The sequence below is a fragment of the Panthera leo genome, chromosome F3, assembly GCF_018350215.1.
Source record: "Panthera leo isolate Ple1 chromosome F3, P.leo_Ple1_pat1.1, whole genome shotgun sequence".
Lineage (NCBI taxonomy): Eukaryota > Metazoa > Chordata > Mammalia > Carnivora > Felidae > Panthera > Panthera leo.
Genome location: NC_056696.1, coordinates 63,890,118 through 63,906,794, shown reverse-complemented (window position 1 = coordinate 63,906,794; position 16,677 = coordinate 63,890,118). Strand labels below are relative to the sequence as shown.

Sequence of the window (16,677 nt, the reverse complement as noted above, 5' to 3'; positions counted from 1 at the left end):
CGCCGTGCGTCACATCCGGTCTGGCAGTTACCGCCCACTCGCCCCGGTGCCTCTGCCTCCAGGCCGCTCTTCGGTTCGGATCCTGCGGATGGTTTTGGCCGTGTCTCCATGTAGGACCTACCGTCTGCCCCGCCGGCCGCGGTGAATTCCGCCTGCGGTGCTTTAACTTGTGCAACAGAGACACTGCCCCTGGGAGAGGGGCAGAACCCTTTCGGACGGGTTAACCGGAGAGTGGGGGCGTGGGTTGGGATCTGGGTGCCAGTGCCCTCTGCCCAGCACGGGGCGGTGGGAAAGGAGGGAAGGTGAATTTCCCCTCAGAGATTCCGGGGTGGGGGGGGGGGTATGTTTTGAGCAGCAAAGCTGTGCAGGTGTGCAGTCAGGAAGAGAGGCTGGGAAAGACAAGGAAGTTTCATGGAGATGACTTTTGAAGCGCGGATAGGTTTGGCTGAGGAAAATGGCTTCAGTTTAATATGAGATCACTGGAAGTCGAGGTATTCAGGTGCCCAGTAAAGCCCTTTCCTCCATCTTCCCACTTTATGATCTCTTCCTGTAGCCCATAATTACTTACAGTAAAGAGTGTTTTGAAGACTTAGGGGGTGTTACCGGCAGGGCCCCGATTCGGCCCCACAGTGTGAAAAGTCAGAGAAGCCTAGAAATGTACTCCTTGAGGGAGGGGCCGGTGTCCTGATTTCTCACCGTCTTCAGGCTGGGCTTCATCATCAGGCCTCCTCACCAGCTCCTGTCCCTTCTTTTGTGTCCTGGACTCCGGATCCCTCGACCGTCAGTACTTTGTGCACAGCCCAGGTAACACGTTTTGTTCTGTCCTCAGTGCCTCAGTAGATGCTCAGTAAATGTTTGTTAAATGACCAGATGGTGGGAAACACTGGGGTACCAACCATCCACAGAACATTTCATCAGTGGGTGGTTGTGCCCCGTTAAGAGCACAAATCAAAGGGCAGTCCAGCCCTCCCGCCTCCCCATTTGAGACCCTGATCATTAAACTGGGATTTTCCCGTGCTGGGAAATCTGAGTCCTGCCTTGTGCCATTCACAGGCCCAGAGCCATGGCCATCTTCTCTTCTTCCTGGGAACTACCGCTGGTGGCTGTGTGCCAGGTAACCTCAACCCCAGACAAGCAGCAGAACTTTAAAACATGCGCAGAGCTTGTTCGAGAGGCTGCCAGACTGGGTGCTTGCCTGGCTTTCCTGCCGGAGGCATTTGACTTCGTTGCGAGGGACCCTGCAGAGACGCTCCGCCTGTCTGAGCCACTGGGTGGGAACCTTTTAGGAGAATATACCCAGCTTGCCAGGTATCAGGGCAAGGGGGAGGAAAAGGTAGTTTCTTTGTTGGGCACTCGTCCCTGAGTTGCCAGGTGGGAGGGTAGAACCTTGAGAAGAGTCCTCCGTGTCGCCTCCTCCCCCTGCCCCCCTCCTCCCCCAGGGAATGTGGACTCTGGCTGTCCTTGGGCGGTTTCCACGAGCGAGGCCAGGACTGGGAACAGACTCAGAAAATCTACAATTGTCATGTGCTTCTGGACAACAAGGGTGAGACTTCCGAACTCTCCAGCCTCCCTCTTCCCAGGCTTCGCTACCTAAAGTAAGATCCTCCAGAACTGTTCCGCAACTCTTTGCTTGGTCAAGGGGCATTTGTACTTGGCATCCTAGCTTACAAGCTAGCTCCCTGGGAGGAGAGGAACGAGGTTGGCTGCTTCTAGGGCACCAGCACTGAGCACTCCTTCTCCATCTTGCTCCAGGGTCGGTAGTGGCCACTTACAGGAAGACCCATCTGTGTGATGTGGAGATTCCAGGGCAGGGGCCTATGCGTGAGAGCAACTCTACCATCCCGGGGCCCAGTCTCGAGTCTCCTGTCAGCACACCAGCAGGCAAGGTGGGAGTTGTGAGAGGAGGAGATGCGGGATCAGGAACACGAGGGAGGAGAGTAGGAACACTCTGAGGTGGTAACAGAGGCTGGAAAGCCCTAAGGAGCGGGGTAGGGAGGTAACGACTAGATGCCGTGACGAACAGAACAGGGGTGTCAGGCTCTTTTTCGTTGCAGGTTGGTCTAGCGATCTGCTACGATATGCGCTTTCCTGAACTCTCTCTGGCATTGGCTCAGGCTGGAGCAGAAATACTTACCTACCCTTCAGCTTTCGGATCTGTTACGGGCCCAGCCCACTGGGAGGTAAGAGACCCTCCCTTCAAAACCCAAGGGCCTCCTCTAAACTTCCTTCTCCACCCTTGGCCCTACCAGCCGAAGAAAAGATTTTCCTCCCCTTCCCACCCAGGGGGAAGCGTTCATTCCCTAGATTGCTGCCCTTCACGTTAGAGAACAGGTAACAGTAAATCATTCCTAGGCAGTTATCAGAATGGTCACAAGGAGTAGACTGGCCTGTAACATCCGTCACCTATCGATTCCCCACTGGACGTTCCATGTACGTGAGTGAACGCACGTCTCCTCATCCCCAGGTGTTGCTGCGGGCCCGTGCCATTGAAACCCAGTGCTACGTCGTGGCAGCAGCACAGTGTGGACGCCACCACGAGAAGAGAGCAAGTTATGGCCACAGCATGGTGGTGGATCCCTGGGGGACAGTGGTGGCCCGCTGCTCTGAAGGACCGGGCCTCTGCCTTGCCCGAATCGACCTCCGTTATCTGCGACAGCTGCGCCAACAGCTGCCTGTGTTCCGGCACCGCAGGCCGGACCTCTACGGCAGTCTGGGCCACCCACGGTCTTAAGACTGACTTCTGGGAGCTGACACTCCCATCGTGAGCTGGCGTTGCCGTGACTTGATGGCAGGACCCAGGCGCGGCTCCCCTCACGTGGAGAAGCTCGACTGCCTTGGCGGAACACAGGCTCAGCTTCTCGAGAAAGAAGAAACTTTCGCCTGAGCTCCCATTTCAGTTTCAGAAAGGTGGAATTTTCTACAGTTACTGTTTATTTCATGAAAACTGAAGTTATGCAGAGGGCTGAGCAGCACTGGCATTGAAAAAAATAGAATCATCAGAAAGTCTGTGTCTGGACATCTCCTTTGGGAGCTGAAAAGGGGAGGTGGGGTCGTACCAGCCGGACGAGGCTCCAGTTCTAGGCCTTCTGGCTCCTTCGACAAGCCTCCCTGCCCCGATCAAAGTGCGACACTCAGTGCATGTCCCGGCCCCACGCTCCCAAGCTTGAGCGTGGGAGTGGGGTGGGGGGGGGGGGGGAGGAAAAAGGAGAGAGGGGTGGGTACTGAATGACTTCGCTTTCACCTAGACTGCCCTTCGCCCAAGCCAGAAGAAAGCAAAGGGGAAAGGGCTGCAGGGTACATGATTTATTTTCACTTGAACATGGAAGGGAAGTCTCACACTCCCCCTTCCCCTTTCCAGGGGGAGTGTATTCTTATCAGCAACCCCTTTGCCATCCGCCCTGTGCGGGAGCAGGGAACTAGGCTGCCCTAGTCCTCTTACCTCAGACTCCCTTTCGGAGGGTTTGACCAAAGGGGGGAAAAGGAAGGCGCCACCCCAGGCAGAGGTTTCAAGCCATGGAATGGAGGAAAACGAGGCAGAGAGGAGCAGCACCAGAGGCCGGCAGAGAGTGGAGAGGGCCACAGCTTCTTTGTTTTTTAAAAATTCTATAATTTGGGAGAGGGTGGTGATTAGTTTCCAAAATACGCTTCAGAGTCCCACCTTCCACACAGCTCCCTCACTCAGCCCTTTGGTTTTTGCAGACAAAATTTAAGAGCCCTCAGAAAGCCAGAAGTACTGATGACCCCGCAATGCACCCGGAAGCAGTGTTCACTTCGATCCCCTACAAAGACTATGTTCTATAGACTTTGCTTCTCCCTCTACGTTTGTCTTACGGCTCAGTGGCAAGGTGGCTGTAGACGCACATCAGGAGGGGACGTGGGAAAGGGAAACAGAGGGGAAGCCCAGGCACGTGGGTGCAGGGAGGGGTGGGGAACACCGCTTCCATTTTCCTTTGTCTTTTCCTTTAAAAAAAAAAAAAAAAAAAAAAAAAAGGCAGGGGTGTGATTGGTCGGAAGGGTAGAGAACAAACCCCAGAACAGTATGTGAGCTCCAGAGGTGGGCGGGGGGAGCAGTCCCCCGAGAGGTGAGAGGTGAGAGGGGAAAGGTCAGGGCAGTGCCTGCAGCATCAAGTTCCTCAGCAGTTTCTGCCGGCCCAGCTCGTAGTCCTCCTCGTCCACATTCACCAGCAGCTTGATGGCTTCGTGGCCCACAGCCTGCTTGAGGGAGTCTGTGATAAAGACACCTTTGAGCGCCTCTAGTAGCGAGCCGTTGATGTAGTCGCGCCAGAAGGCGTCGAGGTAGGTGAGCTCGGAGAACTTGATGTCGCAGATGATGGAGCCCAGGTCCCGGGACTTGAGGATGGTGTTGGCCTGGTTGAAGCGCTCGAACTGCCGCTCCAGTGGGTCCTGCTTGTTCGAGAACACGTTGCCTTGCAGGGCGGTCTCGTGCTGGCAGTATTCGGCCCGAACCCGCAGTCTGATGTCTGTGGGGAAGAGAAGACACGCACAAGCGGTTGCGGAGGGGGCGCGGACACGCGGGCTCGAGAGGCTGGAAGACCGGCGGAGGAGCAAAGCTGGGAGCGTCACCTGACGGCTTTCCTGCCTCTCCCCCCGGGACCAGTCCTTTCCCAAGCGCCTCTGAAATCCTCGCCCGAACACACGAGTTTCCTTTAAACGGGCCAGGCCCAGGCCAGATCACTGCCATCCCTCACGAGGAGCACCCTGCTTCTAGGCAGTATGTTCCTAACAGGCACAAGTTCATTTAATTGTTTTCATTTTGTTTTTAATATATTTTTTAAATGCTTTATTTATTTTTGAGAGAGAAAGAGCGTGAGCGGGGGAGGGGCAGAGAGAGAGAGAGAGAGAGAGAGACACACACACACACACACAACTCAAAGCAGGCTCCAGGCTCTAAGCTGTCAGCACAGAGCCCGATGCCGGGGCTCAAACCCATGAACCTTGAGATCGTGACCTGAGCCGAAGTCCAAGGCTTAACCGACTAAGCCACCCAGGCGCCCCCAGGCACACGAGTTCATTTCAGTATTCGATCAAAACTTGGTCCATCCTACAATAAGGATGTTGTAACAGCATCCCTTTGATCTCGTATTAACTAGAAAGACGTGAATTGGACTCTGCCACAAAGACAGAGGAATTCTCTCCCCACGGATGAGGCCGTTCAAACCCACTAAACCATTCACCCATTCAATGCGAGCCTGGCACTAAACAGCATAAACTGCCCGGGGTCCCAGCACTTCTCCGTATTTCCCCCTCCCATCTGCTCCACCTCCAGAGCCCTTAAACTTCCTCACCACATGTCTGCTTTTCCTTGGGATCTGGTGTTACTGACTTCCGGCGTTTTCGCTGGCTCCCGAGTGTGGCTCTCCCTCGAGCCGGCCGCTTGCTACACATCTGAGGGCCCGACGTGGGGCAGCACACCACAGGATAGTGGGGAGGCACTGGCCAGAGGGGAAAAGGGGAAAAAACATAGTAGGGGAAAGGGAGAAATACAAACCGATCTCTTGGAATGAGGAAGGAATCGCTCAAGACTTAGCACTAAGAGCCTACGGGACCTGAAAAGAGGACGCACGATGTGGGGACAATCACAGGACGCAGGTGAAGCATTAACACCTCACCTAATTTTTATAGGGCTAGATGCTGGGGAAGCGGGGGTGAGAGAGACCCGGCGCCCTTTCATGCAGGCTGGCGAGGCTGGAAAAATGGCGAGTTTAGGGTCTTCTTTTTTTTTTTTTTTTTTTTAAGTGAGCGCTATTCCCAAAACGGGGCTTGACCTCACAACCCCAAGGTCAAGAGTGCATGCCCCGCTGACCGAGCCAGCCAGGAGAATTCAGAGGAGTTCCTATCTTCTTACCTGTTTTAGGGGATTGGGGAGGCCTCGGTTCTGGATCGCTGAGGGCTCTGGGGGTCACGTAGCGAATTGACGTCTCCTCCAGATACTTGTCTACAAGATCGGGGCACACTACAGGAGGGGAGGGGGTCCTTCAGGAAAAGATGCACCCCCCGCCCCCGGTCCAACCCTCCCACGGGCCTCCTAACTCCTCCTAGGTAGCCCCCAGGGTCATCGCCTCCTCCCACCCGGGCTCCTGTGCTGCCGGCTCCAGGCCTCCCACCACTGGTCCCCGGGCCCCCGCGGTCTGGCCCCTCGTGCACCCTCACCGGCCCGTCTCCTCTTGAGGGTGACGTAGGGCAGCAGGTCGTGGCGAGTGATGATACGCAGCAGCTGCAGCACCTGGCGGAAGTTACTCTCATCGCAGCGGCCCTGGCGCTCCAACGCCAGCAAGAAGTCACGTCCGTTTCGGATGAGGCCACGCTCGTGGTCATCGATGACATCGACAAAGAGGAAGGAAAGGACGCGCACGTCCCTGTGTGTCAGGTGGGCGCCCACGATGTCAAACATGCGGTGCAGGCTATAGAGCCCGTGCTCCTGCTCGCCGCGTTCTTCGGGCCACACCTGGCCGGCCCGCCGCTTCAGGCCCGCCATGCCGGGGGCTCAGGTGCGCGGCGCGGTCCAGAGTCCCCGCTCGGCGGCCGCGGGCCCCGCTACACTGTAGGGACGAGGAAACAGAGCCTGTGAGCCACCCGGTGGAAGAACTGGTCTTGTTCGCTCCCGTACCCCCAGGGCCTAACGCCGTGCCTGGCGCGCGGCAACACCGAGGGTTTATCACGTTTTAAAAAGTGATTACTGCAAAATAAAGCCCAGAGCTCTCCACATCCAACAGCTGTTACCTTAAGTCCAGACCCTACTGGAGAAACAGGGTCGCGATCCCTGAGAGTGTTATATGCAACTTCAGGCTGCAGACTCAGCAGGAATTGCCGTTAGAGGGTACCCCGATTCTTCCCCTGCCCCCCAAATACTGCTTTTGGTCCCTTTGTGCTCTCCCTCCTTCCCCCAACCATCTCACCTCTTAAAGGTAGGCAATCCCGAGAAAAGTAGAGAATTCACTTTCTTTTTTTAATGTTTATTTATTTTTGAGAGAGAGAGACAGAGTGTGAGCCAAGGAGGGTCAGAGAGAGAGGGAGACGCAGAATCCGAAGCAGGCTCCAGGCTCTGAGCTGTCCGCACAGAGCCCGACGCGGGGCTCGAACTCACAAACTGTGAGATCGTGACCAGAGCTGAAGTCAGATGCTTAACCCACTGAGCCACCCAGGCGCCCCAAGAATTCGCCCTTAACTAATATGGAAGCTGCAGGAGACAAACCTACAGACGGACAGTAGGGAAACTGAAAATCTTTAGGTAAACCTAGTTTTCATTCTGCCCGTATCATTAACAAGCTAGCTGTGTAGCTGTGTGACTTCAGGCAAGTCACCTCACTTCAAAGTCGCACTGTCCCCCATCTACAAAACATGAAGGAAAGAAGCTACTCCTCAGACTTGTTAAGAATCCAATTAGAAAATACATGTGAAACTGCTGGGGCGATGATTGTGAAAGAGATTTCAAAGAGATAAGCACCCCTGACCTCTGCAGCCCAGAGCCACCCCCTCCCCCAACCTTATCCTCATACTTCCTGCAATCCAACCAAGTTCAAAAGCCTAACTGCACAGGAGGCTAACCAATAATGTTCACCCAAACTCATGGATTTACATCAACGAACATTACTACGTTGAGCACGCTCGTGACCCTCCTATGCCAGGTGAACTCACCAATGATGTTCACGCACCATTTGGATATATGCCCCTTCTACTCCTTCCTCGTGGTTGTCATTTCCCCACCCCCTCGCAATGACCCACAGCAGCCGACACTCGTTCTATAATTTGGCATTTGTGGGTTTTTTTTTTAATATTTATTTATTTTGGAAGAGAGAGAGCATGAGAGAGAGAGAACGAGGAGAGGGGCAGAGAGGGAGACAGAGAATCCCAAGCAGGCTCCACGCTCAGCAAAGAGCCTGACGCGGGGTTTAATCTCACAGTCGTGATCGTGACCTGAGCCAAAATCGAGTCAGACGCTCACCCGACTGGGCCCCCCAGGCGCCCCCATAATTCAGTGTTTGGTTCACCAAGTTTCAGCATCAAGCTGGGTAATGTCAATGACCTGTGACCAAGCCTGAAGTCCACAGGCTTCCACATCCACACTTGTCACACACACGTGCCGCCCAATACTGTTCCACCAAACCACAGCTCCAATCACCTGATCCATTATATATTCCTATTGAAGCCACTTCTAAATACGTCTCCAATCACCTCCACCACCCTGCTTCAGGTCCTGATGATCCCTCACGTGGACTATGGCCACAGCCTCTCGAGGGCTCCCCTGCCCACCAATCTTAACCCACCTAAGTCCATCCCTCATATCCAGCTGAATTCGCTATCTAAAACGCACAACTGAGGAGCGCCTGGGTGGCTCAGTCGGTTAAGCGTCCGATTTCAGCTCAGGTCATGATCTTGCAGTCCGTGAGTTTGAGCCCTGTGTCAGGCTCATGCAGACAGCTCAGAGCCTGGAACCTGCTTTGGATTCTGTGTCTCTGCTTCTCTCTGCCTCTCTCCCACTCATGCTCCGTCTGTCTCTCTCTCTCTCTCTCAAACATAAACATTAAAAAAAACATTTTTTGGGGGGCGCCTAGGTGGCTCAGTCGGTTAAGCATCCAACTTCAGCTCAGGTCATGATCTCACAGTCCGTGAGTTCGAGCCCTGCATCAGGCTCTGTGCTGACAGCTCAGAGCCTGGAGCCTGCCTCAGATTGTGTCTCCCTCTCTCTCTGCCCCTCCTCTGCTCACGCTCTGTCTCAAAAATAAATAAAAACATTAAAAAAAACCCACTTTTTTAAAAATAAAATGCACAACTGACCACATCACTTTTCTGCTTAAGACCTATCTACAGCCCCCTCCTTACCTAGAACACTCCAGACTCCTCACACAACACACCAAGCCTTCTGAGATCAGGCCCTGCCTACCTTTTCAACCTCATAACCCACTTTTGATTCTCTACCGTTATCGGTTTGTTTATAACTCACATACAGCAGGCAGCTCATTTCTCTGTCCCTTTCTTCAGGCTACTGCCATTGCCTGAGTGCCCCTCTCCCTTCTCTGTACCCTACCCCCCTATACCACTCCTCTTTTTCACACGGCTAACTCCTACTCGTCCTTTACGAGTCAGCTCAGATACCATCTTCAAATTCATTCTCCACACCTCCATGCTGGGATACGTAATCCTCTTCTGTGCTCCTATGGAACATCATGCGTATTTCTTTTAAACCCCATTTGTGTATTTATCACCCCAGCCCATCTTAAGCAACTCGTGAAAATGGACTAAGTCACATTCACCTTTATATTCTCAGTGCCTAGCAATGAATAGAGGTTGGTACACAGTACTCACAACCTACTGAACCGAGCTTAGTCTCCAAGAAATCATCAAAAGCAGCATCAATTAAGGAACAAACCCACACAGGGGCGCCTGGGTGGCTCAGTCGGTTGAGCGTCTGGCTTCGGTTCAGGTCAAGAGCTTGCAGTTTGTGAGGTCGAGCCCCACGTCGGGCTCTGTGCCGACAGCTGGGAGCCTGGAGCCTGCTTCGGATTCTGTGTCTCCTTCTCTCTCTACCTCTCCCCCAATTGCACTCTGTGTCTCTCTCTCTCAAAAATAAATTCAAAAATTGGGGCGCCTGGGTGGCTCAGTCGGTTGAGCGTCCGACTTCAGCCAGGTCACGATCTCGCGGTCCGTGAGTTCGAGCCCCGCGTCAGGCTCTGGGCTGATGGCTCGGAGCCTGGAGCCTGTTTCCAATTCTGTGTCTCCCTCTCTCTCTGCCCCTCCCCCATTCATGCTCTGTCTCTCTCTGTCCCAAAAATAAATAAAAAACGTTGAAAAAAAATTTTTAAAATAAATAAATAAATTCAAAAATTAAAAGCAAAAAACAAAAAACAGATACACACACCCTGGTTACCACGCATACACTCTAGCTAGCTGTAGCCTCCCCTACGCTGTGTGGAACTACCCATACCACGGCACCCTACTAAGCAAGAAGATTGGTGGTCCCGTTTTATACACCGAGACACTGAGGCTAAGTTACAAAAGAGAGTAAGGCACGCCAGGGTGGCTCAGTCGGTTAAGTGACCGTCCGACTCTGGACTTCAGGTCAGGTCATGATCGCACGGTTTGATCAAGCCCCGGGTCAGGCTCTGCGCTGACCAGATGGAACCTGCTTGGGATTCTCTCTGCCTCTCCCCTGCTCACAGTGTGTGTGTGTACGCTCTCTCTCGCAAAATAAATAAAGTTTAAAAGAGAGAGAATAAAATGAGCCACTTCCAAAGAGCCAAGTTGATGGGGTCTTAGAAAACTGCAGAGCAAGTGAACCCAATCCTCCCTTCCTCAAGAACCTAAAAGGGAAGCAAAGACTCATACCCATAAGAAAAGGGGAGCTCCATCCCGCACTCACTTAGCCCCCAAACATGGGTTTGGTATACGGACAAGAAATATGGCTCACAGCTACTTAGGAGAGCCCAGATGCCCCCCACCCCCCACTCGCCTGCTGAGCATGGGAACAGCTGGGAAAACAGCTACCCAACTACAGGGTAGTTTTCTCTGTATCTTCCTCTCACCTGTTGTACTTACTGGGTACAAATGGGGGCGGGGTGGGGGGGGGGTGCTGAAGGAAAGTAACTCCTTGCTCATAGCAGGCAACATGAGAAAACCGAGCCTCCTTAGGCGTCTCCCTGTTCCCTGTCCCACCTGTTCCTCTTGGCCAGCTGCTGATTATGAGGATCTCAGAAAAAGCAGATGGGCAGGTTTCACATTCAACCAATCCTAAGAGCAGGTTGCTAGAGAGCTCCCTAATTCAAACTGTTCTGACTTTAAGTCTCCGGAAATGAAGAAATATGGTCCCTACATACCTCGCCCCTGGAAAATGAGGCAAAATGCAGGAAAGCATTATAGTCCTAATTATTATATATCAATGGATGCAATTCTGTAATAGACCTCAGTCCTCTGAGGGTTAACTCCCTAGATAGGATGGAAGAAACAGCCACCTTAAGTCCTAGACCCCAGGCTGGATCATTCAAAGTGCCAGGAATTATCAGCGCTTCTAGGTCAGTGGTTCTCAACCACGGAGGACGCTGCCTCCCTCCCCGCCCCCCCCCACCCCCCCGGACATCTGGCGATGTCTGGAGACATTTCAGACTGTTATGACTGGAAGGGGTAAAGGACTGTGCCAGTGGCATGCAGTGAGTAGAGGCCACGGATGTCTCTAAACATCTTAGAATGCCCAGAAGAGCCCCCACAACAAAGAATTATCCAGCCCCAAATGTCAATAATGCTGAGGATGAGAAACCCTGTTCTCGATGGACCATGACACGAAGGGGCTAAAGAAGAGAGACAGTATGTCACCGTCCCCCCTAGATCTAGAGACGGAAGCCATTGGGTCCCTCTGACCCAAACCCATCGAACAGTATTTCAGAAGAAAAGCAAAGCCGGTCAGACACAGACTATAAACTCGTAAGTCCAACGAACCCGAAGGAGTCCCACCCACTCCAACCCTGGCTTCTCTAACACCTGCGGCTGCCATTCAGGTGAGCAGCAAGCGGTGGGCCTACACTCTCTTCGGCCCCATCCCAGGAGGTCGAATGTGACCTAGTTCAATCTGGATCTCTACGAAGATAAGAGAAATGCCATCCTGTGCAAGACAAACAGAAAGGATCCTGCCCTTAGGCCTCACAGCCACCTTTCAAGTCCTGAACCTAGAGTTGCAGACCCTTCCTTATTTGACTGCTCATCAGACATCCTGCTTATTCTATGAAGCGAAATGCAGAAGAGGCTAGAGTTTCCCAAGGCCGTGTCCTTGAGAGAACTGTCAGGAGGCTGACGGGCAAGCTAATACGCACCCCCCCCCACCCCACTTAATTATCATCTGGGATGGTGAGTTCACTCAGTTAGCAATCCAGATGGGGTTCCAAGAATCGATCTAACTTCAGTGCTGAAAGAACATGCCCAACTTCCTCTTAAACCAAAATATACTCAGCTTTCTGTGGCAGTGAAGCTTGGGAACACAGCTTAAATTATACAGAGATCCCAGAGAGACCAGAGTCGTGAGGAGAACGTACCCCCTCTAAACAACAGAATTAAGAGACCTTCTGAGTCCCGGTATCTGAAATATTGCCAGATAACAAGAAACGGACCAAACGCTCCGCTCAACGAGAGTCCTGATCCCGCGGGCTGCTTTGAGTCCACGTGAGAACCTAACAGGGGTCCCCCCCGCTACAGTTCCCCAAGAATAATTCTTTATTCCGAGGAACCGCCGCATTTCCTGGAGTTGTAGATTTTTGCTAGTTTGTTTTCTTTAGGGAGGCCCAAGCCAGCCCAGGGCCAACAGACGGTGCCTATATACCTACAGAATTGTCTGTCTGGTTCCTACTTCCAAGCAAACTCTAGTCTCATCCCAACCAGGAATGACATCCGTATTTTTTGAGGTACTTGGCTCTCTCAGAAGCCCTTAGAGGACAGTCCCGTGGAGGAAACAAAAAAGAATGATCTCTTGAAAGGAAGACGCAACTCTGGTATCATCGCAACCAGGATGACATCTGTATTTTCGTAGAACTAGAGGTATTTGGCTCTCTCCGAAGCCCTGGGGGACGAAAGTCATGTGGAAGAACTAAAAGAGTGAGGTCTAGAAAGTTGGAATGAAAACAGCACGGAGAAGCCTGAAGAGGGCAGAAAGAGCTTTCCTGCTGGTGGGATAGGGAAAATGTTGCCAAATATCTGGAAGTCAGAATTACACAGTATGTTTTCAAAAGGAAGATTCCAGGAACCCTGAACAACGAAAAGACAAAGGTGAGGTGCTGCTTCAGCAGCCCTCCAAGAGTAACACTCAGAGACACTGTACAAGGGCACCAGTACCGTATGTTAAAAAAAAAAAAATGTGTCTCTCAGAGCTTGCCAAGAAGACTAGATAATGACAAACCAAAGCTGGGGGCTTGCCCCCACACACCTGATTTCTGCTCTCCTTTTCCTCCTACCAATTTCCAGTTATCCAGAGACACAGTGACTGCAACAGGTCTTAGGCACTCAGCTGGGTAGGTGAAAACACACGTTCCCTGGCCTCGAACCCCTTACTGGGCTCAACCCCAATGCATTTCTCTTGCCATTCCCATCCCCTTCCATTGTTAAAAAAAAAAACAAAAAAAAAACAAAAAAAAAAAACCCCAAAAAACCAAAAAACAAACAAACAAACAAACAAACCATAAAAAGTTCCAGACTTACCTTTGCAAGAAACTTATTTTCCCAGGTCTCTTCCTAGCACAAGGTTGGAAGCCAGCAGCAAAACAAAAACAAATGAGGGGGAAAGAGTCAATTTTCCAGCGTGATTTTGAAACATCAAAGGCCCAAAAAATTAGTCAGTCCCAGTTCCAAAAATACACAGACACACCTAAAGCCACTTCGATTAAAATGATCCACTGTGAGCCAAAGGGGAGAACTCACTCCCAACCAAGTCCCCAGGCCTCCCTAACGCTCTACTGGCCAATTCACGAAACAATACCAACTCCCAGAATTTCCAGCCTGGGTGGCTCATGGCAAGAAAGGTCCCAAATTCGACAACTTGCGGGAAAACCAATCATCCTCGGATACCTTCTCACCTGACTCCTCAATGCCTTATGAGACCCACGTCTTTCGTTACATTTTTGTTACATTTTAACACTGACTTTCAACTTTAGGGAGAACCGGAGACAGGGAAATGATTACAGCCAAAGAAGGCACTTTCTATCCCTTCCCTTATCAGACCAGACCTAGCCTCCAAATTCTGTCTTCACCCTTTCCCTTTGCACACAGTGAAAACAAAATATCCACTGAGGCCGGGCTCCCTGATACATCTACATTTCACCAGGGAACCTTTCCTATATGTGAACGCTGACCCCTCCCTCTTAGCACTTAAACAGAAAAAAAAAAAAAAAGAAAAAAAAAAAAGTCTGGAAACTAAAGCAATCATTTAATTATCCAGGCTGCCCAGATGCCATCCTGTTTTCTGTTCCCTTTCTCAGACTTCCAGAGCCTCCACCCTGGCATGTAGGGCTCCAAACCAGCATGGCTGTTTCCCCATTCTTACACTGCTAATTGCTAGAAACTAGAAAAGTCCTTTACTCCTTCTACACTTCGGCGGCCGTGACACCGGCTTCCCCGTTCTCCCTTCTTTCCCTGACCAGGAAAAACAAGGGAGCAGTAAGTCAGGGAGCCTCTGGAAAGCAAATCCAGTTGAACCCCCATCCGTTCTCCAAATTCCCTAATTCTCCCAATTCCCCATTTCTCCAAACCATTCCCTTCTGCCCTTCCCACCCTATTAAAAGCTAAAGGCCTGGCCATTAGAATTGGTTGCAACTGAGGCTGCTTAACTCTGCTCGCTCTTCCTTTCCACGGGGAAAGGGAAACCCCCAACCTCTATCCCCCGTGCAGCTCCACTGTCCTATCTCCCAGCCCATTCCCCTTCCTCCCAAACTTTCCTCTTAGTCTCTCACTTTCCCCATTACCTCGTCACACCGCCACGCTCTCCATTCCCCCCAATCTCCGCGCTCTCCTTTTCCACCCAAATGCTCCCCTAGGCCCTTCCCCCTCCCACCTCCAATTTCACACTTTCAAAACCGCCCCCCCCCCCACGTCTGAAGTCCCCTCCTCACCCTTTCCCACCCCCTCCCAAGACCGCTCTCCAGAGTCCAGTCCCTCCCACCACATGCCACCGGCCCCTTCCCCTCCGCACCCTCGGCCGCTCCCTCCCGCGCCCACCGCCCTCAATCCGGCGGGATCGCAGCCTCACTCCCACCTCGGCCGCGCCAGCACCCCCGGCCGGGCCCGGCCCGGCCCTTGTTTACGCCCCTCCCCGCGCCCAATCCCCCGCCTCGCCCCTGCGCTCTCCCACAGTTGCCACCTCCCCCGCACGCCCCCTCGGCCGCTCCCCTCCCCCACCTCGCAGCGTCCCGTCACCTCCCTCTCTCGAGGTTCTCGGGCTGGACGTCGCCTCCGCCTCCCCCTCCACTTTCCTTCCCCTAGCCCTCCGCGGCCCCGCCCGGCCCCGCCCCGTCCCGCTCGCCTCCCCCTCCCCACCCCGCCGCCCCGCCGCCTCACTCTCGGCTCAGGCTCGGCGCCGCCATGTTGGATCCATCCGCGCCGCCCTCCCGTGCCGTCGCACGCCGCCGCATCCGGGCTCCGGCCGCCGCCGCCGCCGCCGCCGCGGGCGCGGGGGAGGGGGAGGCGGAGGCGGGGGGGGCGGCCGCGTCCGGAGCAGCGCCTCCCGGAACCCGGCCGGTTAGCGGCGGCTTCGAGACCATAGTGAGGCATGAGCCGGGGTGGCCATGCTAGGTGTGGGCAGCCTGGCAGCGGCATTAACCGGGGCGTGGATAGCTTCACTTTGGGTCGAGAGACTAGAGACTGGCAGCCATCTTGCTTTGGGGCAAGCGGGCAACGCAAGTTCTTCCCGACGGCGGCTTCAGGGCCGTCACGAGGCGGGAGTGCGGGTTGCGTTCTCGGGTGTGAGGACGTTGGCGGCGCCGGAGCCGGCCGGTGTCGACTTCAAGACCCATCGAAAGACTGGGACTAGCAGCCATGACTCATGAGGGCGGAATCTAGCAAGGGTCGGACTGCCCCCGCGAACTTCGGGAAAGGTTCACGATCGGGATTTGACCTTTGCCCTGAACTTCCGGTAAATCCGGACTTTCCGTGAACCTCAGTCCGGAGCCGAGAGCGCTGCTCGGATGCCCCCTCGGATTTCACTCTTTGAGCATTTGCCTTTTAAGCGCCCGCTTCCCGAAGGAAGTGTCGCCAGAGCCGAACCTTGGACTGGTGGGAATTGGGGCTGGGGGGGGCCGGATACGTTCTGGAGCTGTCAGCAGCCTGTGGGTTAAAGGAGAGGTAACAGAGGAGGCCTGGGAGAATGGGAGGGGCCGATGGCGCAAGGCCTTGTAAATTAGTTGATTTTACCCGAAGGGCCGTGATTTTATTCGAAGAGCCTTGGCCGAGAAGGGAACAATTGTGTTTGCGTTTTTTAAAGATCGCTGGTTGCAGTAGGGAGAATGGATAGGAGGGAACGACGTTAGAGGCAAGGAGACCAGTTGGGAAGTTTTTTTACCCAGGCAGGAGACGGGGGTGGTCCGCCCTAGAGAAGGGCGACTGCAGGCGGAGAAAACTAGATCGGAGATGGGGATGAGGCCGAGGTTATTTCCCAGTGCTCTGACTCGGACAACTGGGGGAAAGTGATGCCATTTTCTGTTTTGTTTGGGGGGAGAGAATGAGTTTTCGGTGCCTGTGGGATGCCTATCAGACAATTGAATATTCGGTATCGTGGATTGGAAGGCCGACAGAAAAGTTTGAGGTGTGCGTGCGCGCGAGCGAGCGTGTGAACGTAGATAGTTGTTGAAGCCGGGGAAGTGGATAAGACGGCCTGGAGAGGGATGTCTGCGTCTGAAAAATGAGGGGAGAGAACAGGAAAGGGGGGCGTTGAGAAGGGGCAGACGAGGGGAAGAAGGAATCCAGGAGAGAGGTATCAGGGAACCTGGTCAAAGTGATAAACGTAAGAGATTAGGTAAATGTGGACTAAAATGTGACCAGTGGGTATTGCAAAATTGCCTTTAGTAATTTTGAAGCACCTTGTTTCAGAGATGCGGTGGGATAGGAACCAGAGTAAGTTGAATTGAGCGACTGGAAAAGGACAGTTTGTAAAGACCGTTTTCTCACGGTGTTGTCTGTAAAAAAAAGGGGCTG

The 16,677-nt window shown here is 53.3% G+C and overlaps 2 protein-coding genes across 7 annotated transcripts; one reads left to right on the top strand and one right to left on the bottom strand.

Moving 5' to 3' along the window:
- Positions 1-15: 15 nt before the first annotated feature.
- NIT1 (nitrilase 1) lies at positions 16-3,006 on the top strand. Of its 5 annotated transcripts, none has more exons than XM_042924896.1 (7): positions 16-141; positions 706-804; positions 1,054-1,308; positions 1,440-1,543; positions 1,753-1,886; positions 2,055-2,180; positions 2,465-3,006. In XM_042924896.1, the coding sequence occupies exons 1-7, from the start codon at positions 89-91 to the stop codon at positions 2,729-2,731; spliced, it is 1,038 nt and encodes a 345-aa protein (XP_042780830.1). In that variant the 5' UTR covers positions 16-88; the 3' UTR covers positions 2,732-3,006. The 5 variants fall into 5 exon arrangements, with proteins under 5 accessions (XP_042780830.1, XP_042780832.1, XP_042780831.1 ...); XM_042924898.1 differs by having other exon boundaries at positions 16-157; XM_042924897.1 differs by having other exon boundaries at positions 33-110.
- A 955-nt stretch (positions 3,007-3,961) lies between these two features.
- Positions 3,962-15,114, bottom strand: DEDD (death effector domain containing). Of its 2 annotated transcripts, none has more exons than XM_042924901.1 (6): positions 15,046-15,114; positions 13,195-13,227; positions 6,172-6,560; positions 5,867-5,974; positions 5,307-5,453; positions 3,962-4,481 (listed from the first exon to the last, which is right to left on the bottom strand). In XM_042924901.1, the coding sequence occupies exons 3-6, from the start codon at positions 6,494-6,496 to the stop codon at positions 4,105-4,107; spliced, it is 957 nt and encodes a 318-aa protein (XP_042780835.1). In that variant the 5' UTR covers positions 6,497-6,560; positions 13,195-13,227; positions 15,046-15,114; the 3' UTR covers positions 3,962-4,104. The 2 variants fall into 2 exon arrangements, with proteins under 2 accessions (XP_042780835.1, XP_042780836.1); XM_042924902.1 differs by lacking the exon at positions 15,046-15,114 and adding an exon at positions 14,887-14,956.
- Between the last annotated feature and the right edge of the window lie 1,563 nt (positions 15,115-16,677).

What these genes read in the sequence shown, in the direction of transcription:
- DEDD (XM_042924901.1), bottom strand. Translation starts at nt 6,496, where the DNA reads ATGGCGGGCCTGAAGCGGCGGGCCGGCCAGGTGTGGCCCGAAGAACGC. An exon ending in CCTCAAGAGGAGACGGGCCG is followed by an intron (nt 5,975 to 6,171) that starts GTGAGGGTGCAC and finishes CCCCTCCTGTAG; the next exon opens with TGTGCCCCGATCTTGTAGAC. An exon ending in TCCCCAATCCCCTAAAACAG is followed by an intron (nt 5,454 to 5,866) that starts GTAAGAAGATAG and finishes CCCTCTGGCCAG; the next exon opens with TGCCTCCCCACTATCCTGTG.
- NIT1 (XM_042924896.1), top strand. Translation starts at nt 89, where the DNA reads ATGGTTTTGGCCGTGTCTCCATGTAGGACCTACCGTCTGCCCCGCCGG. An exon ending in TCAGCACACCAGCAGGCAAG is followed by an intron (nt 1,887 to 2,054) that starts GTGGGAGTTGTG and finishes TTTTCGTTGCAG; the next exon opens with GTTGGTCTAGCGATCTGCTA. An exon ending in CGGGCCCAGCCCACTGGGAG is followed by an intron (nt 2,181 to 2,464) that starts GTAAGAGACCCT and finishes CCTCATCCCCAG; the next exon opens with GTGTTGCTGCGGGCCCGTGC.